The 25,113-nt window shown below is 34.4% G+C and overlaps 2 protein-coding genes and 1 pseudogene across 8 annotated transcripts in view; all 3 read right to left on the reverse strand.

Annotated features, from left to right (window-relative positions):
- Positions 1-1,554: 1,554 nt before the first annotated feature.
- LOC307144765 lies at positions 1,555-2,236 on the reverse strand (annotated as a pseudogene). The gene has a single exon. The product of its transcript is annotated as an uncharacterized misc_RNA (transcript).
- A 4,137-nt stretch (positions 2,237-6,373) lies between these two features.
- On the reverse strand, positions 6,374-15,804 carry sdad1 (SDA1 domain containing 1). The gene is made up of 22 exons (XM_079898509.1): positions 15,531-15,804; positions 14,595-14,699; positions 14,413-14,511; positions 13,515-13,625; positions 13,332-13,403; positions 12,556-12,656; positions 12,402-12,459; positions 12,142-12,216; positions 11,513-11,614; positions 11,356-11,425; positions 11,088-11,191; positions 10,944-11,001; positions 10,389-10,447; positions 9,332-9,408; positions 9,116-9,213; positions 8,933-9,009; positions 8,053-8,179; positions 7,869-7,960; positions 7,586-7,773; positions 7,391-7,475; positions 6,659-6,820; positions 6,374-6,542 (listed from the first exon to the last, which is right to left on the reverse strand). Exons 1-22 carry the CDS (start codon positions 15,618-15,620, stop codon positions 6,498-6,500), a joined length of 2,055 nt encoding a protein of 684 aa, XP_079754635.1. The 5' UTR covers positions 15,621-15,804; the 3' UTR covers positions 6,374-6,497.
- A 409-nt stretch (positions 15,805-16,213) lies between these two features.
- The window catches only part of ptpn13 (protein tyrosine phosphatase non-receptor type 13), a 78,202-nt gene continuing 69,302 nt past the window's right edge, over positions 16,214-25,113 (reverse strand). For all 6 annotated transcript variants that reach the window (XM_079847242.1, XM_079847240.1, XM_079847243.1 and 3 more), the window contains 13 exons: positions 24,295-24,356; positions 23,736-23,891; positions 23,470-23,635; positions 22,739-22,828; positions 22,080-22,186; positions 21,867-21,922; positions 20,812-20,909; positions 20,525-20,673; positions 19,152-19,242; positions 18,722-19,059; positions 17,732-17,947; positions 17,220-17,282; positions 16,214-17,136 (listed from right to left, as the gene is read on the reverse strand). In XM_079847242.1, coding sequence (XP_079703368.1) covers positions 17,059-17,136; positions 17,220-17,282; positions 17,732-17,947; positions 18,722-19,059; positions 19,152-19,242; positions 20,525-20,673; positions 20,812-20,909; positions 21,867-21,922; positions 22,080-22,186; positions 22,739-22,828; positions 23,470-23,635; positions 23,736-23,891; positions 24,295-24,356 — 1,670 coding nt within the window. In that variant the 3' untranslated portion in view covers positions 16,214-17,058. The remainder of the gene's footprint in view (positions 17,137-17,219; positions 17,283-17,731; positions 17,948-18,721; positions 19,060-19,151; positions 19,243-20,524; positions 20,674-20,811; positions 20,910-21,866; positions 21,923-22,079; positions 22,187-22,738; positions 22,829-23,469; positions 23,636-23,735; positions 23,892-24,294; positions 24,357-25,113) is intronic.

Below are 25,113 nucleotides of genomic sequence, written 5' to 3' on the forward strand. Positions count from 1 at the left end.
AACAGAGCTTTTTGGCAGCAAACACACTAGATGGGTTTGGTGAACACAAGGATAAAAAGTACCCCATGTGTACAATTTAATATACCATTGGATCTTTAATGTTGTGGGCATATTTTTCTGCTGGAGGTCCTGGACTTCTTGTTCAGATACATGGCATTGTGGATTCTATCAAATATCAACAGATAAAAAATCAAAACCTGACGCCTTCTGCTAGAAATCTTATAATGGGCCGTGGTTGGATCTTCCATCAGGACAACGATCCAAAACAAACATCAAAATCAAAACAAAAATTTGTTGTGGAGCACAAAATGAAGCTTCTGCCATGACCGTCCCAGTCCCCTGACCTGATGAGTGGGCTGAACTGAAGAGGAGAAGCACCAACATGGATCTGGGAATCTGAAGGATCTGGAGAGATTCTGTGTGGAGGAATGGTCTCTGATCTCTTGTCAGTTATTCTCCAAACTCATCAGGCATTATAGGAGAAGACTCAGAGCTGTTATCTTGGCAAAAGGAGATTGCAAAAAGTATTTAATGAAAGGGTTTCAATAATTGTGGCCAACGTGTTTTGGAGAAAAACATTTATTTCATAATGTGATTTTCCCCCCACATTCAATTCTTTTACTTCAATGAAAGGTTAGAATTTTGCACATTTTTTGAATGAAAGATCACAAGGATAATCGATGCAGATTTATTTTTTACAGCCAATTTTGATCATATTTACCAGGGGGTTCAATAATTGTGGAGGGCACTGTATATATATATATATATATATATATATATATATATATATATATATATAACATGGTACATTAACCTGAATGCCATCTGTAGTTGTTCATTTAATGGACTGTGAAAAACAAACACTCACTGCAGTGATCTATGGCAACACTTGCATGGAAACATTAGTGTCATAGATGATTTGCTTTTATTTGAAAAACATAAAAATTGCTGATAATACATAAACAGAAATGACTTTAGTTAAGAATATTTTCATATTTCGTATTTGAATTTTAAACAAAAATGCAAAAATAAATAAAATAAATAAATCAGGGTGGTAAACTTCAGTATACTTAAAGCCTTAGTTATCACCATTATTACTGACCAGGAAAAAAGATACAGTTGATACTGTATTGTCACATGAGATCCTGCCATTAAACTGCCTATTGTCAGCTTTCTGTAAAATTTCAAAAGCAAAACGATTTTGAAGCACAAGACAAATAAAAAAAAAAGAAGAAAAAAAGTTACTTCTACAGTAGTGCGCAAAAGCGATTTCCAGAGGGGATGTTTGTTTTTTATAACCCTAAAAGTTCAATTAAACCATCAAAATATGAGTAAAATAGTGTATATACTGTATTTAAAATATTAAAAGTGCAACCTCACACAAATGGTGTTAGGGATGTTTGAAGAAGGGCAGTTTCCCAACTCGCCAGAGAAAAAGAAGAGCAGGAACAAAACCACTCAACACAATACAATACAAGCTAAACAGGCTTAACACTGTATCTCGCTGTAGCACAATATAGAAGAATGAAGTCATAATAAAAGGCACAGATACAATTAGCATAGGACAGTCAGTATTAGAATGAGATAAAACGCTCTTCTCTTCATGTGGTTTTCCTCCTCTCTCTCTCTCCCTCTCTCTCCTGGTCCTGACTGCTTCAGAGCTCTGAGAACAGCCACAAGACAAAACAACTGGATGGAGAGGAAGAGGAGGAATTGAAAACCACATAAAACTGAAATGATGTGACACAACAATGAATATGCAGAGCACACAGGATCCAAGACCCGTTATCCAGACCACAGTGCAGCAGATCACTCTATATCTGAGAGGTTTGTACTTCAGAAAGGTTACAGGATGAACCACCGCCAGGTAACGCTCAACACACATCAGACACTGAAACAGAGGACGGATGGTAACAAGGTTTCCTGATAGAAACTTTGCTAGAATCAAGAGCCCTTGGGTTTGAAAGATTGGGATCATTCTCAGCATATTGATCAAAGAATACAGCGATATAATGACCTCACAAACAGAGAGATTGAGGTTGAAGAACTCTGATGCAACTCCACTCCCTGTTCCTGTGACAATGAGCAATAAAATATAGGAGTGTGTAGGAAGACCAAACAGGAGACTAAGGCTAAACAAACCTATCTCGAAAAAGTCCAATGGTTCGCCATAATGTTCTGTAAGGTTAGTTGATGGGAACACCTTGCATGTGGGATCCTCAGAAGAGCAGTTCATCACTGTTGGCTACTTCTCAATTTCAGTTAATATCTGTGTGAAAAAGATCAAGTTAACATGACTTAAATCTTAGCAGAATTGAAAGTAAATTAAGTAAATGTAGTTGCTATGCATGTTTTTACATTGTAAAGAAAAAAAAGATCAAAGTTAAAATAAATAAAATACAGATACAAAATTATGTTTACAAGAAAACACTATTTTAGTCTTTCTACTTCAAGATGTTACCTTTAATTCAGAGTGTTACTCGCACCCCCCTTTATGTTTTTTCACCCCACATATATTATTGTTCGGTTATTTACTAAATTAAATGATGATTGACAAGTCACACACAAAGGTCAATACATAGTTTTAGGGGTCTGTTATAATCAGGACTATTTTGTCTTAGCAAAACAAGACATTTTACAATATATATATGTTCACCTGTGTGAAAGAATGTAAATTACTTTAAACATGTTTCACTGCCTAGACATTGCATCATCTTGTAGCTTTACATAGAATTCAACTTAAAGTGATAACAGATATTTTTGTTTTGTAAAACTGTAATAAAATAATTATAAGAGGAGATTATTACCTTGTGAAGTAATGCTCAAGCAACCGGGTCCCATTTAATACAAACAGACAGCATGTAATTTTTAACACATTTTTTAACATATTACCAACTACAGTAAATGAAAATATTAAGAAGAAAGCTGTTTTCTGAGGAGCAAATTGAAAATAGTCCTAAAGGAAGCACGGTGTTCCTCAGTAAAGGACTTGCTCTGCTGTTGCATCTTGATACCACACTTTAATATCGCCAAGGGAGGCCTTACATGCAAATGTATCAAACTTAACCAAAAGTCAGATGATGCACATCTAATGCTTTTTCTGTTTCAAAGAAACATTAAATTAGCATAAAATGGCAATTCTAAACAGTGCAGAATAAACATTGTCCGGGAAGCAGACATACTCTGTCAGTTTAAATCTAGACTAAAAACACATATCTTTAACCTAGCATACACACAACACATTATCAACTTAATTCAAATCATGTAAAATGATAGGCTGCATAAATTAGGTCAGCCGGAACCATAACACCTGATTGTTACATCATAAGAAGAATTTAATAAAAACACAGACAGCATGTAGTTTCTAACACTTTTTTTAAAAAAAATGTTTTACTGATTGCTAAGATATAACTACATTATGTGAAAATATTACAGAGAAAACTGTTTCCTGAGGAGCAAATTGAAAATATTCCAAAAGGAAGCACGGTGTTCCTCAGTAAAGGACTTGCTCTGCTGTTGCATCTTTTATACACACTTTACATACTGAATAGTGCCAAGAAGGCCTTACATGCAAATGTATCAAACATAACCAAAATACAGATGATGCACATCTAATGCTTTTTGTTTCAAACAAACATTACATTAGAATAAAAAGTCAATTCTAAAGAGTGCAGAATGTTACCTTACAATATTGAAAAGTTGCTTCTAACTTCTGAGACCACATTGAAATTCAGAGATTTTATTTAAACATGAAAATGTACATACATACATACGCTTCATTTGTTCAGAGAAAATATTATTATTTTTTAACCATTTTATTATCAATTATTACTACCACTACTATTTAATGTGCTAATTCATTTGGGGAAAATAATGAATATTTTTATTACTACAAACAACAATTGTTTTGGGGAAAATATATATTTGGATAACAATACTGTACATGCAAATTTACAAATAAAAATATTTCATTACATTTAAGAAGCTTCAGCTCCAGCAAAGGAAGGGCAGTTTTCCAGCCTGGTGGAGATACAGGACAGGCTGCACAAAACCAGCTAGATTGAAACAAAAAAAGCTGAGGTATATATATATTAAAACATCTTGTGATAACAGAAGAAAGAATAATCCTGAGATAATAGCAGGTGCAAACATTGTGACCATGGTCGCAGTGATTATTAGAATGAGGTAAAACGCTCTTCTCTTCATTTGGTTTCTCTCTTTTCCTATTTTTCCTGGTCCAGGTTTCTTCAGAGCCCAGAGAACAGTTAAACAGCAGAACAGGTTTACGGAAAGAAAGAGTAAAAACTGCAGTAGCCTACCACACATATAAACCTGAACATATTTGTCAGCAGTAAACATGCTAAACAAACAGGATCCAAGAGTGATGATCCAGACAACAGTGCAGCAGATCACTCTATATCTGAGAGGTTTGTACTTCAGAAAGGTTACAGGATGAACCACTGCCAGGTAACGCTCAACACACATCAGACACTGAAACAGAGGACGGCCAGTGACGTACAGTCCTGTTAAGAATATTGAAAATTCTCTGAGCTCGGGAAATCTTATCACCAATAACGAGGTTAAATAACTAACACAAATACAGATCTCACAAACAGAAAAATTTAAGTTTAGAAACTCTGATGCAATTCTTCTTCCTTTCACAATAAGCCACAGGACGTAAGCATGTGTTGGAGGACAAAACAGGACACTGATGCAAAGTACAGAAGTGAAAACATTCAACTGAATGTTGTCAAGTGAAGTAACGCTGAGATGTGGATTCAGATCAGGGATGGAGGAGTTCTCAAATCCAGCCATCTTCTCAATGTATCTCTGTTCACATCCAAAGAGACACAAAAACAAGTCTAAAAACTCATTGATAAACCAAAAAAAAAGTAACAGCCCTGACTGGTCAAAATAATGACTAGGCAAGGATCACTGGAAGTATGTGCTTCTACCTACAGTTTTGCAAAACTCAGAAAATGATGCAAGTTTCCAGTTGAAATGAACGATAGTGAATGTGAACAACTTTTGATCCAATTCACACAAACACACAGATTATTGATTAATAAAGAACTTGTACAATAGCCTGACCTCAACACACAATAAACTACGTTGACGCTTTTCTAGCATAGTAAGTTTGCTCGGTAGTCACCTGGTACAGCACTGCTAGCTTCGAGTTCCTTGTCACTTCAGCAAACGTGTTCCTGTCTCACGTTTGGTTTTGCTAAAACAAACAAATAGGTTTAGTGTATATTTTCAAACGTGACTGAGCATTAATATTTTAGTGCCATGTACACATTTCCTAAATGTAGGCTACAACCAACGCAATAAATCTGTTAAATTCACATTTAACTGTTTCAGAAAAATCTGAACATGCTTTTAGTTCCACTTACTGGACATTGCTAGTAAAGTCATATTGCAGAAATGTCACCACATGGACGTATTTCCAATAAGCCCGTTTTTCTAAATAATAACTTACAATCCAATAATCTTGACTTACTAGTTAGAGAAGAGTCCAATGTGAAAATGCTAAACAAAAGCAAGTACAGACAATTCACCTGTGGAGTGAATTCCTAAAATATTCAGGTGAACACAAGTCTCTGCCACTGTTTTGTAAAATGACTACACAGCTGTCATTATGTGCGCTTATGACACTGGACAAGAGAGATGCAAATAAGAGAAATCATATACCAAAGCTGGGAGGAACCTATATTTCTCTGAAATATCACTGGATAAAAAATAAATAAATAAAAACTTATTTTTATTCATATAAAGTGGTCACAAAATATTTGGGCACTTAATGTCTGTAAGATTACCTCAGCCTGACTTTACTGTGGTTTTTTTTTTTTGTCTCTCTGGTCTGTATAACCTTGCTGACTTTCGAGTAGGCTACGAGGGGAAAATGGGAAGAAGTTTTTATTTCCTTTTCATGTACAGTGTCTGTGTGTGTGTGTGTGTGTGTGTTTTTTTTTCTAGGAAACCAGCTCAGATAGGAGATCTGGATATGTCTAGAACATATACTGCCACAGATCTCTCCTATGGACTTGTTTTTCTCTTTGTCTGGCATTCTATATGATGTAATGTAAATTCTCATTGGACAGTTGCTACACCACCCCTGGACCATGTATAAAAGCTCAAGTACTACAGAAAGTAAAGCTGAAGCAGTTTTGTGAACATAGATTTGCTTAGATGTTTCACGACTCTTTCCATAGCCCTATGCCAATGTTATAGAGTTATAATCTAACAATGTCTGAACCAAAAGCTGTAGAACTATTGTTCATTGTTAACTAATAGTTAAACTATTATGGGCGCAGTTTGTCCAAAGGCCTATTTGTAGGTCAAATTTAAAAAGTAACGCAACAAATTTCAACTGTTTAAATGATTTATTTAAAAGACAACATGAAAATCCACACAGCCAAGTCGTATATACTGTCTTCCACACAGATCATGTCAAGAGATCAACCATTCAGTCAGCTCTAGTCCATTACAGGTGGGGATTACTTGCGTTTTCTCTTCTTTAAGAGTGCATCTCTGAGGGCGATCTGAGGGGGAAATGAGTGGGGAAGATCACTATTAATAGGAAACATCACAAATACAACACAAACTGAACTTGAATGGGAAGTAAGTTATTAAAGATGTGAAAGAGCTGCGGGTTCACCTGTTTGTCTCTGAAGGAGCGTTTGCCTTTGGTCCTCACGTCCTGACTGTGTTTCATCATTATGAAGTTCTTTTTTCGTTTCTTCTCCTTGTTACTGGTGCTGGCGAACGGGTTTAGCTTGCTCCTCTTTTTAACAAACTCCTTCCTATCAGTCCGCCCAGCCTGAGAGGAAAGTGGAAATGTTAACCCTTTTTTTCTTTGCTATGGGTAGCTGACAAAATGCCAATTAATGTGTTTTCTTTCCTTCAACATCAGTATTTTAAGTAAAAAATAAATAAATAGATAAATAAATAAATATATATATATATATATATATATATATATATATATATATATATATATATATATATATATATATATATATATATATATTTTTTTTTTTTTTTTTTTTTTTTTTTTTAAATGCTAAAATCCTGATATTGAGAGGGGAAAACACATATACATAAACATTACCATTCAAGAGTTTGGGCTCAGTCATATTTTTGAAAGAACTCTCTTAAGCTCACAAAGGCAGCATTTATTGGATAAAAAATACAGTAAAAACAGTTTTTTATTTTTAAATATATTAAAAAATTTAATTTATTTCTGTGATGCAAAGCTGACATCAACATTCAGCATCATTACTCAAGTCTTCAGTGTCACATGATCATTCAGATCATAAAACAATTTTATTTTTATTTATAATTTAATTTAGCAAGGATCCATTAATAAAATATCATCCCCCATACTCACCATGGCTGTTGCCAGTCGTGTTTCTTTGTCAGATTTGGGTTTCTTGTGAAGATGCTCAATGTCTCTCAGGCTAAGCAACTCTCCTCTGAAAAAAAAAACAAGTATCTCATATGTGAATAGACTGATTATTATCAGTTTATTCAAAAAAATAAACTCGTTTCCGTAAAGAAACATCCTGCCCGAAACATGTCCTACCTCTGATCTTCCTCATCACTCTCTACGTTCTTCCTCTTCTGACCCTTCCCGGGTGCAGAGCTGACCTCTTTGGCCATCTGAGCGATGCGGATCTTTTTGAAGTCGTCCTGTGTGAGGAGACGACTCGTGCTGACCACGGCAGCTTTGGCTTTGCGCTCGTCCTCTGGGATGCTCTGTAACTTCTCAGCCTGACATATACAAACAACAAAACAGGTTCAGATGCATCATTTCCCATCATTAGAATCAAGTGTAGAATCAGATAAGAAAGTGGTTTGATCCTCACCACTTCTGCCTGATCTTCATCAGAGGAGTGATGCACGTTCACCCACTCTCCATCTTCATCATCCCCACTCATGCTGACGCTCTCCCAGCCGTCTGGAAGGGAAAGCATTACAGTGGAATAAATGTTTTACACACATATTACTCAATGAAATAATAAGCAAATGCTAATACAGCTCTTCACATACCTTCATCTTCCTCTTCATTTACGTTCTCCTCTGCTTCCAGCACCTCAGCACCAGGGATGTAGTCTTTGGCCTCCAGTTCTCCATAGCTCTGGATTTTGGCCTCCTTAGAGGATTCTGTGGGCTTTCCCTGATAACAATAATACATGCAAAAACGATAAGGTACATTACTTTTTAAAAGTCTGGGGTCAGTAAAATTTTGTAATGTTTTTGAAAGAAGTCTCTTATGCTCACTAAATCTGCAATTACTTGATCAAAAATACAATAAAAACAATAATATTGTGAAATATTACAATTGGTTTCTATTTTAAAATGTCATTTAATCCTGTGACGCAAAGCTGAATTTTCAGCATCATTACTCCAGTCTTAGTGTCACATGATTTTTCAGAAATCATTCTAATATGCTGATCTGATGCTCAAGAAACATTTCTAATTAATATCAATGCTGAAATGCTTTTGATCAATTTAATGCATTCTTGACAAATAAAAGTATTAATTTCTTCCTTTCTTTCACAAAAAAACAACACCAAAAAAACCTGATCCAAAACTTTTGATTGGTAGTTTACATCAAGAACAGGATTTCCAGCTTAACAATTTATTAAATAATAAAAATGTAACATTTTAATGAATAAATCATTTTAAGATAAACAATGAAAATAAAACATGACATTTTATCTGTTTATCTGCATGTCATGTGACCATTAACAGATGGCAGGGAACCATGAACATGCAAATGTGCTGTTTGTTTATTGAAATATTCATTTAAAATCTTTAAGTAAATATTTAAGTCAAAAAGGTTTGACTGACAAAACAACTTGGGAATCCTTGATATCTAGAATGTCCAATTCAAATACTTTTTTTAATATTATTGTAAGCTTCTCACCCTGTCTTTTCTGTGCAGCATCTTTGGATTGAGATCTCTGAAAAGCTGGATAAGACCTCTGGCAGACATCCCAACATCTGGAAGATAAACAAAAAAAGTCAAACAGTCTATTCTGTTCTCATTTCATTCAAACTATATAGCATCTGATGAACAGACTATGATAAATAATGACAAACCACACACTTTTATCTTTGTGGGATTTGTACTGTGTGAGATCTTGAAGTAGGTCTTCTGACATGGAGAGAGGACAGCGAGCTACCAGTTCTTTTATAGCGTTGATTCTGAGATATGAGGATGAACAAGAGAGACATTCATGCAAATGAGGGACAAAATAACAGTATTTTGCATTAAACAATTTAACATTTCAGTGTATTTTATTGAGCTTTACACAGCACCTACCCAACTGTCATGACCTCCCCTGAATTCCTGTCCGTAACAAAGTTATTGGCGATGGTCATGATGACTGGCTCAACGATCTGTAGATGTAACAGTAATGAATTAGTTAGAACACTAAAAGTTCAGGGTTGGCAAAATAAGTATTTTGTATTTAAATAAATTTTAAAACGTAATTTATTCCTGTGATTTCAAAGCTGAATTTTCAGCATCATTACTCCAGTCTTCAGTGTCACATGATTCTTCAGAAATCATTCTAATATGCTCAACAATTTGGAAAACAGTTGTGCTGCTCCATATTTTTGTGGAAAATGCAGTATATATATTTTTTCAGTATTCTTTGATAAAACTAAACTTCAAAAGAACAGCATTTGTTTGAAACAGAAATATTGTGTAACATTATAAATATCTTTACCGTCACTTTTGATCAATTTAATGCATCCCTTCTAAATGAAAGCATCCATTTCTGTAAATAAAAACAAAGTCTGACGAAGCCCGATCGCTGGTGTGCGAGGCGTGTGCACTAACAAGGACGCTAAACAGTAAACACAGTATTCTCTAGCAGTCATCAGCCTGCACAGCTCTCACTAACTGGCCTCTGTCACACACGCAATGCAAGAGTGGATGTATATTTATCGTAGCAGAAGCGCAACAAAATAATGCTTCACGAAAAATAAAGATGACAAGGAAGCACAAAAAAATTAAGAATTTGTTATTAGTTGCCAACAGCACAGCAGCTCCAGACAAACAATGACACTCAAACCTAGTGTTACTCACGAGTGGAGAAGAATCAAAGCAACCCCCGCTTCTGTTTTCAGGCCTTCTCGCTTAGCTCTCTCCAGCGCTGGAAAGCTTTTCTACAATTAACGGTCCTAAAGGTCTTTCCGGATCATAACCCTTCAATTTCCAGTGATATTCTTTTGTAATGTCTCTCAGCCATCTCTCTTTCTACAGTCTTTCTTCAAATCTCCCTCTTGCTACCAACTTTCAAACAGCGTTTTTCAAATATCGCATACCAGACCTTCGTTTAATGATATATAAACGCCTCATGATGAGTTCTTACCTCAGGAGGGACCAGCTGATGTGAGGCCTGGGCGGCACACAACAGAATTTTGGTCACCTCTGAAACAAAAACAACAAATTAACATGAGGAGGACATAAACATGGCCTCTGAAGACATGAGTATTAGATAAGAGACAATGATGTGTTCACACTTGGCAGTTTGGTTGTATTAAAACAAACTCTGGTGTGATTGCTCTGTTGAATAAGTGTGAACGCTGCCATTCAAACAGCAGATGTTCATTTGTGTGCAACGGTGGAATTCCTGCCGCTGTATTGACTCCTTTACACATTTTATAAATTCTTCACGAGTTCTAAGCCGGTCAAAATACTATCATATGTACGCACTTACAACTAGTGCCTTAATACGTGTTTTTTCTCTTTAGGATCGGTCTTAAAAATGACAGTGTGATCGCTAAGCGAACCAGGACTAAATGTAGTTCGGTTCTTTTGTTCAGGACCAAAAAAGAAAACAATACAAGTGTGAACACACCCTAAAAATACTGAAGTGAATAACACATTATTTTTGTAAGCATTCTATAAAGACAGCAGTGTTTACCTCTCTGGTGAGGCTGAAGGAACCGCTGGACAAACGGATAGAAATTAAAAAGGAAAAGCTGTAAAGATGGAAACAAAACAGGTTAGATAAAGTTAATGAGAAAATGATGAACCATAAATGTGCAAATGCTCACTTATACATTACCTCATGAATTCCCACGAGTCTAGAGATGAGCTCCATCATCATGATCTTCACCTCGAACCGTTCGTTTGAGCTCTCCAGCTGCTTCAGGAGCTTCTCTGCGAAATCTGAATAACACAGATATAATTACTAATCTAGATGCTTTTATAGAAAGTGATTCACAACATGGATCAGTTCTTGTGGGTCTGAACCTGCAACTTCCAGGTACCAGATCTCGAACCACTACATGTTGTATGTTGTATTCTATGTAAGTGTGAAAGGGTGGTCTGACCTTGTGGATCGTGGATCAAATGGATGGCGGAGAAATTAAAAACCTCCACTTTTTTCTTCTTTTTATGTTTCTGAGAAAACAAAATGAAAATGACAAATTTAGCAGTGACATTAACAAAAAAACATTGATTTGCTAATTATGAAACACTTCATTTAACCTTGAGGACTTTCATGGCTTTCTCCATTTTCCTCTTATTTTTGGACGTTTTCTTTCCGGTGGAATATCGGACCATTAGATCTCTGGTCGTTGGCCCATCATCCTGCAGAGGAAAAATACATTTTATAATTATTTTTAATATTTAAAGTACACTACCATTCAAAAATTTGGGGTCTGTAAGATGTTTTTGAAGGAAGTGTCCTATGCTCATTAAAGCTGCAATTATTTGAACAAAAATACAGTAAAAACAGTAATATTGTGAAATATTACTACAATTTAAAATAGTAATTATCTATTTGAATATATTTTAACATTTTATTTATGTGATGCAAAGTTGAATTTTCAGCCACATGATCCTTCAGAAATCATTCTAATATACTAATTTGGTAAACAAGAAACATTTTCAGTGTTCAATGTTCTCTTTCAAGTTCAATAGAACAGCATTTATTTGAAATAGAAATCTTGTGTAACATTATAAATGACTTTACTGTTATTTTTGACTGTTATATTGTGTCTTTGCTTACTAAAAGTATTAATTTCTTAAAATGATAATAATAATTTAATGACCCCAAACTTTTGCATGGTAGTGTAAATAAAAAGCAAGCAGAAGAAACATTTGCACTTATTTACCTCAGATTCTGAATCACTGTCTCTCTTCTCATCTTCATCTTTTCCCAGGAAGAACTTCAATCCAGCCACAAGGATCTGAGAGAAGACAGGAATTGTCAAAACATGTTGAAAGATCATAAGCCCTTGAAAAGCAGCCTTGTGAATAAAGTTATAATATAGTGTATAATAAAAGTTTCATTAACTAATATGTCACTAAATGTTTTAATACTGGAAATTCATACATATTAAATTAGAATAAAGGCAAAAAAAAACAATCGAACCTTTGTGACTTTGGAGAAACACGCTGTGGTGATGACGTTCACGGTTTTAGCGTCATTCCTGATTGGTTGATGTGGGAATGAAACAGTTATGATTACAGACCATATTAAATGGCATCACATAATATTACAAAGATGCTTATGTTTAAGGACTCACCAGATGTTTCTTCTGTAAAGCTCAACCATTACATCTAAAGAGATCTTGGCAGCAATAGGGTTTGAATCCCTCAGCATGGTGTACATGAAGTTCTGTAATGTCTGAGCGCAGAAGAAACACAAAAGTGCTTAGTATTTATTTCAAAACGGAGGGAAGGGAATCTTATGAACATGTTAATGTCATATTTCACCCCAAAATCAAAATAGAATTAAGAAATATTGAAATAATATAGAAATAAGTACATGAGAACAATTTAGGAGGTAAATTAAGGAAAAAAAGGTCACCAACAAATCAAAATTGACTATCGTTTTTTTATGAAATAATGCAGTATTTTTTATAAATGATTTCCACAAAGTTTTTTTTTGTTTTTTTTCATTTCACCTCTTAATCTTTAATCAAAATAACTTCCCCTGTCCTGCAGCGACATCTCTTCACTACTCTGATGATGCGTTTACTGGTGTGAGGGCGGGGCAACCTGTCACTCACATCAGATCCACCAATAGCAAACCACAACCACCCAATCAATTCCCAATGGAGAAAAAAAGTCCCACACTACATTTTTTCTTGTTCGAGAAGCCATTTCTCTCTGATATATAAATATATATTACAATATGGAAGAAAAGATGCCGACTTCTTTAACACATATCATTTCTTATTTTTTCTGACGTTTTTTTATTATTTATTTACACAAATGAAGTGAAGTTTTGCATATTCTGCAGTCCTTCAATTGTCACTTGATGGAAAATGAATATGATACCCAAATACAAGCGCCTTACCGTGTTAAGTTTGTTGTTTTTGTGCTTGGCATTGATATTTTTGATATCGGTCACAATGTGGGTATATAAAGTCTGAGGAGACAGAGGACAATTTTTTATCAGCAGGCTTTGCAATAATTCAATTCAACATTTGAGAATTTGCAATAATTCTAAAAACAGAATTGCACTGCAAAATTCACAGACCTTTCGCAAAAGTTTGTCATGACAGCGCAGCAGCTCAAAGAACAGTCCCAGAAGACTAGTGGGACTGACCAGATCTTTGTTCCTCAAGAGGATGAGGGCTTTGCAAAACGTCTGAAAGAAATTGCAAAAAGTTATTTGTTTAGAAAACAGATCTTCAAAAGTTAAAGGTACACTATGTAACTTTTATTTTGTTCAAAATAAACAAAATTTCAATTAGTCAATACATCAATACTTCTTCCAATACGTGTTTTTTTTCTAACCCTGATTCACTATAGCAAGCGTTCTTTTTGAGAAATTGTCTACATATGTTACTCGCCCGTGCGCGTCTCGTCATATCCAAAAAATTTTGAAAAGTTGCTCTGGCTACTTTGACGTGTGTAAGGTGTAGTGTCATATGTTTGTTCTCACAATGAGCTAGAAAGGTTGACATAGAGCTCACTAAATCAATCTAGTCACGTTTTAAAAACGCTAAAAAGTAAGCGCGACAGAGCTCGAAATAAAACGAGAATCAACATTAGCTTGGCTTTTTAGAGAACTGAAGGATTTGAAATGTAAATGTGACGTGGAGATGGAGTTTATATTCCTCAACAGGTGAGTAAGATATTTTATTGAACAGATAAATTGCCATATGTAGCTCTCTAACAGAGTCCATTATCTATATCCATTATCTAAGCATTATCTATTGTGAAGGGTCATATTCTTCCACACAGTCACGCAGAGCCGAAGCACACCCAAAAATGTTCTTAGTTGTCAAAAATGTCAAAAATTACATAGTGTACCTTAAAAAAAGCTCATACTCTGAAAGAAAGACTGTAAGAGACTATCCAGATAGTTTAAACTAACCGACATTCCAATTGTCCTGTAAAAACTTAATCTGAACAACAAATATCATTCGTACCATTCTGAGATCTGACTCCAGCAGCGTATGATGGTTTAAGAGAAGATCAGTCAGCTGCTGTGGGAAGTCTGACAGCTCCTCTAAGTAACAGTGTCCAACCTGGAGACAAAAACCACAATCAGTCAATAACGGTCTGATCCATAAGAGATCAAATGCAGAATGAATAGAGAGCACATCCATACCTGAGCCAGAAACATGACCAAATCAGCCAGGTCTTTGTTGGATTTGTCAGGCTGATGTTTAAAGATCTCCACATTTGACTGATAATGACGATACTGTTGCAAAAACTGGAATGACAGCAAATTAAGGTCATTTAATAGGGGTGGTAACAATATATTGAGTCACAACATATCGCAATACAAAAATGCAACAATATGTATTGTGGATTCTAGTGACAATATTTATTGTGTATTGCTCACCCAAAATTAAAATTACTGTGAGAGAATTTTTTTTTTTTTACAAAGTTTTAGTGTCAGTACTACATTAAACTACTATATGTAATGTTGAATATAATGAATAATAATATTCGTCTAAAATAATTCTGTATTTTCAGCTTCAGAATCATGAATACATGAATTCTGGTGTCACTATTGTCCTGTGCATTGGGTTACCAGCACCAAGTCCAAGCCTATTCATTTACTCCCCCAATGCTCAAATTTAGCATTTTAAATTAACAGTACTTTTCTTGTTAACCTTTTATCATATGTCTTGGAGTATCGCAATAATATCGTATCGTGGTATGTATCGAATCGTGACATGAGAGTATCGTTACACCCCATGGATAAAACTAAATGTGAACATTTATTCACACATTATATCACCAAGTTTCTATTACAGTTACTAGCAATATCAGTTATCACAACTGCTAACTGTACAAAAGATCCCCATAGCATTTTGTTAATAATAAAACTAATAATAATAGAATAGTAACTTCTAATTAATACATAGTTACGAAATTGAAAGTTACATAACTAGAATAGTTACGTTACATAAAATTAGACGCTTGTTAGGTTTAATAAATAAATGAACAGCTTGTCATAGTGCTTGTCATATAATTATTGTGGTTTAACGTTACTCGTGACCAGGCCAGTTGACAAATCCAATAGCAAGTGTCTTACCTCCTCCGTATAGGACTTCGGATCCCTCTTGATCAGATTTTGCAACTGTGGTAGGTTCGTCGGTAATTTGTTATTGTTACGGCCCGTCATTTTTGATTATTTTCTTATACTACGCGTCAGAAAAGAACGTTTATTTTGACTGATTCTATTATTTCTTCACCAGCGTGGCTCATAAGAAGGACGCCATGTTGCCAGCGAACTACGGAAAGCCTGGAAGGACAAATCAGGAGGATCTCAAAAGCGTCACTAGCGGTGTTCAACAGCTATCTCTCTGTAGACTGCTGCGACCCCCAGTGGAGAATGGAGGTACTGCAGGAGACATTTATATAGTAGGCACATTTTCGCCACTAGGCTAAATAATTGTGAAACTACATTAGTCCAACTGAAAAACACGTTTTTTAGGTAATTTAACATTCCCATTAAAAGTAGATTTCTAAGAGTTATTTTTGTATTTCACTAATATTACTGATCAATCCAAATCGATTTAAAAACCACATCCATTTTTAATTGTAATCTGTCCGTTGTCACTGATCATTATGTTTAGATAAAGAAATATGCAATTTGACATTTTGCTATTGAGGCTGTTTATGTGAGTTGAGTTTCTACAGCCTCTGTTATATATAATTAGTATTTTATATGCCTATAGTATATAAGAGATGAGGAAAACATCAATGGAACGGGGAAATAGTCAAATCTGTTTTTTACTGATACAGACAGCTATACTTGCTCAAGAAGCAAATGTGTAAAAACCCTTTTTTTTAAAGCACTTTTTGCAATTCCGAAAACTGAATTTAGAGACAATGTTTATCTCAAACCTAGTAAAACCTCAATGCATCCAAATAACATGAAAGAAAAATCATAAGAAAGACCTGAAAGTCTTAAAAACAGTAGCAGAAATGGCAAAAACACATTACGGTAATTAAAGGAAATCTTAAAGGCATGATATTCTTTTATTTACAAATTGCAAATTGTCCAGTATGTAACAGCTTTAAAACATATCAACAGATTTCATATGATAAATATCACACTAAATATAACACTTTTAATTTCTTCGATTACCACTGGCACTCAGTGATTTCTAAAAGATTTACAAAGCAAATACTGTCTTGTATTCTGTCAAGGCAACATTTCCAGCATCATTTCGTTTAAAATACACAAGAATCATTTTGTACCACAAAAAAATATTAATTCATTTCTTTTTTTTATTTGATCCATAATCTTTAAGGAATCTATAAAAACAGTTTTTACCAAAAAAAAAAAAAAAAAAAAAAGATAAGTTATAAAATAAATGCTTTCAAAGAAGTAGCAGCCAATGGTCAAGAATGTAAGCGATAAGAATACACAAAATTCTGTAAGAATTATATGCATCACAGACGTCCAAAACATCGTAAGAACATAATTTGTTCGGACAAGGTCGAAGCCCCTGATCGGAAATCAAAGAAACATCTGGATGACTGAAGCCCGCTGGTATTTTCAGCTGATCTGTGACTCTGTGAGGAGAGATAGAAGGCAGTGCTGGTCCACGCTTTTATCCTGAGAGTTTCTCTTCTGCCTGGAGACATCGGAGCACATACAAGATGACCTGGTAGCAGAAAATGTATTGTTCCTGGAGGGGACAACAGGAAATGTTACGTGAAAAAAGACAGCAGAAGTAAACTTTAATTAAATTCATAGTTATGAAATTCTTACCTCTGTTTGCACCATGCCTTGCCTCTGGAGTCTCATGGTACGTACCACATCTGATATGTCAAACTAAAGAGAGGAAATGTGGAGAGCATATTACATGTAACGTAATATCACTTTTATTAATCACAAAGCTAATAATGTACAGTTATATAATATAATACAATATATTAATAAATAGTATATAATGTTCTTAAAGGTGATCGATTTGAGCCATTTCACTAATTTTGCCATTAAACTATTTATACAATTTATGTCATTTAAAAAAGTAAATTTATTATAAAGTGTTACTAGAAACAAACAAACATACATACATACATACATAAATAAATTCAGCCAGACAAAATTGTGATTATCGCAAATTAAATCCAAATAAAAATGCATTTCTAAAAGTAACAACACTTAACGAATTTAAAGTGTTTTAAAGTGAAACACGAATTTACGAATTACGAATTTAAATTCAAGTCAGTTGCTCAAAGAATAATGACAGACCTCTATATTTTAAAGGTGACACTTACATCTGCATCTTTGCTGATGAGGCCGAGAACCACGTCGATGCAAATGAGCGTTCCTGATCGGCCAATCCCTGCACTGCAGTGAGTGATGATGGGGCCTGATTGGTGGATGTGTCTCATGTAGGAAATGAATGTCAGGAGCTGTTCTGGTTGAGTCGGGGTTCCATGATCAGGCCAGCCTGTGTAGTTCAGATGAGTGACTCTCTGGATCTCACTAGTCTAAAAGAGAAGGATATTCACATATGCAGATTTATGCATTTATCACTATATATATATATATAAGTGTATTTATAAAGATATTAGAGCTGCGCGATTTGGAGAAAGAAAAAATCAGATTGCTATCTTTCTGATAAAAATTGCTATTGCGATTTGAAATTCCAGATTTGATGTGTTTGTTCATGTTCGAGAGCGAGAATAATAATAATAATAATAATAATAATAATTATTATTATTATTATTATTATTATTATTATTAGTAGTAGTAGTAGTAGTAGTAGTAAATAAAATTATAAAAATAACTAAAAAACAAAAATAAGAAATATTACTATTGCAATGTCACTGTAAAATACAAAAAAATTGTATTTAAGAAAATAATGTAAAAATAACAATATTATTTTTAGTGCTATCAAATCATTGTGTGTGTGTGTGTGTGTGTGTGTGTGTGCATGTGTGTGTGTATATATAATATACATATGTAAAACAGTTTTTTTTTTTTACACAACTGTTTTCAACATTGATAATAATAATAATAAATGTTTCTTGAGCAGCAAATCAGCATAGAATGATTTCTGAAGACTGGAGTAATGATGCTGAAAATTCAGCTTTGCATCACAGGAATAAAGTACATTTTAAAATATATTTAAATAGAAAACATTTATTTTAAATTATAATATTTTACAATATTACTGTTTTAACTGTATTTTGGATCAAATAAATGCAGCCTTGGTGAGCAGAAGAGACATTAAAACCTTTTAAACGTATGCTGTCTGTTACCTGGATGTCTTTGACCTCTATGAGCCGGATGACGAAGTTGTCCAGGTGCTGATCTTTGACCAGTGTGATCTGCAGCCGGTCGTCTACCATCTCGGGTGAGCGGGGCGTATCGGGCCAGTACCTCTGACATTTCACTTTCCCTCCTTCCACTTCCTGTGTCATCATGGCGATCACGTTGGACTTCTGCTCCCAGACCATCTGCCAGAAGTCCCCAAGCGTGGTGGGCAGCGGCCCCTGGCACGCGATGTACAGGAACTTCTCGTCTTTTACAGGCATCTTGATGAAGTTAGCATTTATGTAGCCGCCATCTTTTCCCAACACGACCCTGGTTGTGTCAACTGAATCATGACAGAGAGCAAGAGATGATTAATAAAAGTTCAGAGAAACACGCTGAAACATTGTTGATACGTCAGTGTTTCTCCTAACTCACATGGAACGATGTTCTTGTAACGGTTTTTCTTCTTGTTCTCTTTGGTCTGGCCAATCAGACATTCATCCAAGGGGCGCAAATTCTGCAGGTTCTTTGAAAGACAACAATATGCACATAAAAATGGATTATTTTAATCACCATATTAGCATTAGATGCTATATTCATGGCAAAAAAGATATGAATAAATAATAAAATATACACTGCGATTTAAAAGTTTGTGATTGCTAAGTTTTTTTTATGTTTTTCTAAGAAGAAAAGGCTCACCAAGGCTGCATTTATTTGATCAAAACTACAGAAAAATTTTTTTTTTTCATTTTAAAATAATTGTTTTCTATTCTAATATATTTTAAAATGTAATTTATTCCTGTGATGCAAAGCTGAATTTTCAGCAGCCATTATAAACGTCTTTACTGTCACTTTTGATCAATTTAATGAATTCAATTCAATACAATTAAACTTCTTTATGCACATAAAATTGTTCAGATGCAAAAAAAAAAAAAATCAAGTAGGCTTTAAAGGTGAAGTAATTTAAAGCTGTTTTAAAAATGTTTCAATAGAAGAAAGTGTGGTAACACTTTACAATAAGGTCCATTAGTTAATGCATTGACTAATATTAACTAACAATAAGGAATTATTTAAGTTAAAGCAACACTAAGGAACTTTTCCTCTTCGGTCGCCCTACAGGTTGGAAGCGGAATTGTCCATTACCGCTGTCGTAAATCATTTCGCCGCCCGCAGCCTACTGTCGCACACACACTCGCTGTTTATCCAGCACCAGCTTTGGAATGAACGATGTCCACTGACAAGGTAAGAGTATGTTGCATGATTTTATGAAAGTATGATGTATTGCGACATCAGAAACGAAGGAAAACTAAATAATGACTATTGTAACGCTTGACGTAAAGCAAGTCAAATTTGTAGTTTTCTTATGTCTCAATCGAACTACGGTTTGGCAAACTTGCATGGTGTGGTTATAGCAGATATAGGCCTGCAAAGCGAATGCAGAAGTGCCTTTCACCCTGTTACGACTTGATGAACCACTGATGCGATTTTGGAAACATTATTTTAAGGTAAAAAATGTTCCTTTGTGTTGCTTTAACATTAGTTAATAAAAATACAACTGTTCATTTTGAGGTCATGTTAGCTCATAGCGCATATTAACAGCTAAAACTTGGGATTTTAAATGTATTAGTAAATGTTGAAATTATGATCAACCTTCTAAATGCTTTAGAAGTATTTTTCATTTTTAGTTCACCTGTACTAATGTAGTAAACTGATTATAGTATCGTAAAGTCTTACAGAAATTGCTTTTAATACTGCAAAAAGTACAGATGTTCTCTTTAAGTATATGGTACAGTGAAATATGTCTGCACCTCAAACTCTTGCAGAGGAACTTTCTGCTCCAGCAGGCCTCTCATCATACGGACTATAGTGTTGAGGTTAGTGGATGTGTAATGACCGTCAGGAACCACTTTAACCAGCGGCAGAGACGTCAGCTCATCCTCAGTAACGATGGGTCCATCTGAGAAAGAGAGAGAAGAAAAATAACATGTATTACAGTTACAATGAGACAAACTGATTGCATGAACAATAAGAAAATGACCCATTTCCCTGTGAGAAACTGTGTTTTTAACAGCAAAACAGGTTTCTGCAGACTGACCTTCAGTAAATTTAGAGTTGATGTCCTCTATTGGCAGCTCATCGCTCCCCCATGTGATCTCATCTTCATCCAGCTGGCCTGACGAGGACTGCAGGGCACTAACATTTGATCGGAACAAACGTGTTAGACTGAATTCAGGAGGATATAGTTATTAGTTTCAGTCATTCCTGAAGCTCAAACAGTAGAGCATGACCTGATGAAGTGCTTTCACACTGACAGTGTAACAGATCTCTACAGAGAGAATAAAATTAATTCTGGGTAAGGACACCATTTCCTTTTATAACAACCACAATGATAACATTGGTTGTTGGGAGTTGGTCATTGAGCATTATTAGTTTGGGGTCCGTATGATTTATTGATGTTTTTGAAAGAAGTCTATTTAGAAGGCATTTATTTGATAGAATATACAGTAAAATCAGTAATATTTTGAAATATTACAATTTAAAACTATTTACTGTTTTCTATTTGAATATATTCAAAAATGTAATTTATTCCAGTGATGACAATGCTGAATTTGAATCAGTCATTACTCAGATGATAGAAATCATTGTAATATGCTGATGTGCTGCTCATTTATTATCAATTATTATTATTGGCAGTTTTTGCTGCTCAATATTTTTGTGAGAATCGTGATACATTTATTCCTGATTCTTTGATGAACAGAAAGTTAAAACAGCATTTATTTGATATAGAAATCTTTAGTAACATTATATTTGGCCAATTTAATGCATACTTGCTGAATAAAACTTTTTGTACAGTAGTGTAGATCCAAACAACATTTAATCTACACTATATTGTAACTATAAATTGCTTAAATAGTCTGGATTCAGTCATGTTTACCGAATAGAGAGTGTTCGGGTGAGAAGTCTTTTTTCAAACAATATTTGATGTGGCTTAAAAACGATCACCTTTTTTTTTTTTTGCAGTTTTGCACTGCATTTTTAACCATATTTTCTGAGTTTAAAATGTAAGCTGAAACAAAAACACCTACTGTAGATGTGAAATTAGTCAAAGAGTCCTATGAGAGTTGTTAAAATTGTTTTCATCGTCCTCACCTGTCGTTCAGTGGGGCATCAACATTTTCTTCCTTCCACTCAACCTTCCGAGATGTCTGAAGACAGAGGAACATGAATATTAATCTGAACTATGAGCTGTTCCAAGACAATACAATTGCCTCAAAGTCCATTGTTATTAGATCAGATCTTATGAACTATGATTGACTGCTGTAAAATTGCAGATATTCAAAGTTTAATTACAGATGGCCGTACCTCTGGGGAGTCTTCGGGCAGAGACGAGCCGTCACAGTCTGTGTCCTCTGATAGGTCACCACTTCCTTCTGTTCCCTTGCCTTTCTCTAGAGAGCCTGTGTCATAGTCTAGAACACACACACATTCAAATAATGTAAATACCACACACTCACATCTTCATGTGAAATTCAGATGAACTATCTGCTAGAATGACGTCTCATATGGGGTTTCTTATAAAACTAAAGCCATAAAAATGTTTGCTATTTGAAATAAAACTTAAACATTAAACATTAAATTAAATTAAATATAAAAAAATATTTGCCAAGGCAATATTTTTCATTTACTTTAAATTGATATAAATATAATATAGAAATAAAAATTAATAAAGACTATATAAACATAAACTAATAAATGACATGCACACAAAATTACTAAAAAATATTTCTAAAATTAAAACTTAAAATATTATTTTTGTATATTTTCCATTTTGATTTTAATTGTATTTAATTCATTTTATAATATTTAATTAATATGTAATAATATATATAAAAAAATAACATTACAGTTAAAACACTATCCGTTTTTAATACTTGGTATATATATCAATATATATATATATATAGTATTTCATATCAATCCTCAATACTAAAATAACACCGGTCATGTGATCTTTATTGTACCTATCGGAGGGAGGGGAGGTGAATTGATGCTCTTGCTTTGCTCTGATGGCGTCTGGAGTTTTGTTTTCACGCCACTGTCTTCACTCACATCTGAAACATCACACAACAATAACAGATTTTTATTAGCACTTTTTGTAAGACTAAATTATTACGCTTAGGCCTGGTTTCACAGACAGGACTTAGATTAAACCAGGATTAGTCCTTAGTTCAATTAGGGCATTTAAGTAGCTTTTATAAACATGCATTAGAAGAAAACATTACTGGTGTTCATCTTGAGACAAAACAATAGCACTGACATATTTTAAGATATATCAGTGCAAGTTGCTTTCAGTTAAACCAGCTCAAACATGCATTTTAGTCTGGGACTAAGCTTAAGCCTTGTCTGTGAAACAGGCGGTAAATAATAATTACTCTTTCATTAAAATAACATTAAAAAACATGTATCAATTCATTATTTATAACAATAAATATCAAATAAAAATGTTGTTTTTCTATTTAAGTCTTAAAGATCTGTATATTCATTGACAAAATGTTTTATTTTTATATACAATAATGAATATTAAATATGTTGATTTTTTTTTATTATTATGTGTTTGTTTTTTGTTTTTTGTTTTTTTTACTATGTAAATAAAAAAAATATTGGACAAAAAATAGATAAACACAACTTGACAGTTCCGGGCATTCATTCATTCTACTTTATAACCATGAGGTTGTTAGCGTGCAGACCGTACCATTATTGCCATTAACACCGTTGGATTTGAGAGGCAGAAAGCCCAGGTACGTGTTGGGCATTTGGTCAGGTGGACGGGAGACAATGAGATGCACCAAACCTTTGGATTTACGGATGGTGGTGACGGCTTTAGAGTGAGACACGCCGATCATCAGATCGTCATTGACCTGTACACAAACACAACCAGCAAAATTGGCTTTCGGAAGTTCAATTTAAAAATGCAACTTAAAAAAATGGGTGTGAAGTGTAAAAACATCGCTTATGTACCTTGAGCAAACGATCGCCAACTTGCAACGTGCCTGCAGTGTCTGCGGTGCCTCCAGGGGTGACGTACTTCACGAAAATACCCCTTTCTCCACCAATCACAGAAAAGCCCAGGCCCCCTGCTGGCGGCTTCTCCAACTGCAGCTTCACAATCTGCTCCTGTAAACATTTTAGACAAGAAAAGAGTGAAATAAAGAAGGCAGAATGAATGAGACGAGGAAAAATTAGAGAAAACCTACAAAAGAAAGAAAGCCATAATGACAATGAAGCACAATTACAGTGAAGGAAGAAGCCTCAATGTTGGCCATTCACGGAACACGTTTCCTGAAAAACGAGTCAAATTCCTCTCACCGGCTCCTCTTGTAACAAACAGACCGCAGAAATCTGACCTGCCTCAGTTAAATTTCAAGCTGTTTGTGTCCCGTCTCACATGCCACAAACAGCACCCACAGTATAATAGTTTCTGTTTCTGAAGTCGGTTTATTTAGTGATAAAATATTTAGCCAGAGCAGCTCCGATCAATATTAGGTAATAGTTTACCAGAAGTTCTACAGGTTCTTACCTCAGCAGGACAGATCCCGGATAGGGCCTCTAATTCGTTACGATCGTTGCTATGGAGATAACCTATGATACAAAGAGAAAGAGCAAGAGAGAAATGAGGTCACTGTGTAAATTACTCAGCTTACAACCAGAAGAGTAACAACAACTAACTACTAACATGAGCATCAGAATGCCACAAGTCAAAAGAAAAATAAACTGTTGATACCATCATTTAAGCAATAAGCCACACGAGATCATGTGATTTTACCGTGTTTTTACCATAGTTAAGGAGTAATGTTAGCTAAAAGCAATATTATAAGAGACTCATGTAATATAATATAATATACAACAACTAGAATAGCATTTCCTGAAGTTTTATACTTTTAGGCTTCTGCTTCTCGCTCTGTAAATGACCAATCAGATTTCAGTATGCAAATATTATGATGACATCTTCAGTGTGTGTTACATTACACCAACATTATCAGTCAATGTAAACTTTACAAACTTACCATATCTTTACAAATGTATATTATCTTTAACCGCTTGAAATGTATTGGCATATTTTAATAGATTTGATCATTTTCACAACCCATTTTTGAATTTGAACATCACTACTACATTACCATTCAAATGTTTGGGGTATGCACCATACAAAAAAAAAATAAATAAATAAAAAAAAAAATAACTTACATTTTTGTGTAGCATGGATTAATTAAATTGATCAAAAAGTGACAGCAAACAGATTTAGGCTATAATATTTTCTATTTCAAATCAAATTCTGTTCTTTTCAACTTTCTATTTCTCAAAGTATCCTGGAAAACAATGCTTTCCACAAAAATAT

The sequence above is a fragment of the Squalius cephalus genome (assembly GCF_949319135.1).
Source record: "Squalius cephalus genome assembly, chromosome: 17".
In the NCBI taxonomy this organism is placed as follows: domain Eukaryota; kingdom Metazoa; phylum Chordata; class Actinopteri; order Cypriniformes; family Leuciscidae; genus Squalius; species Squalius cephalus.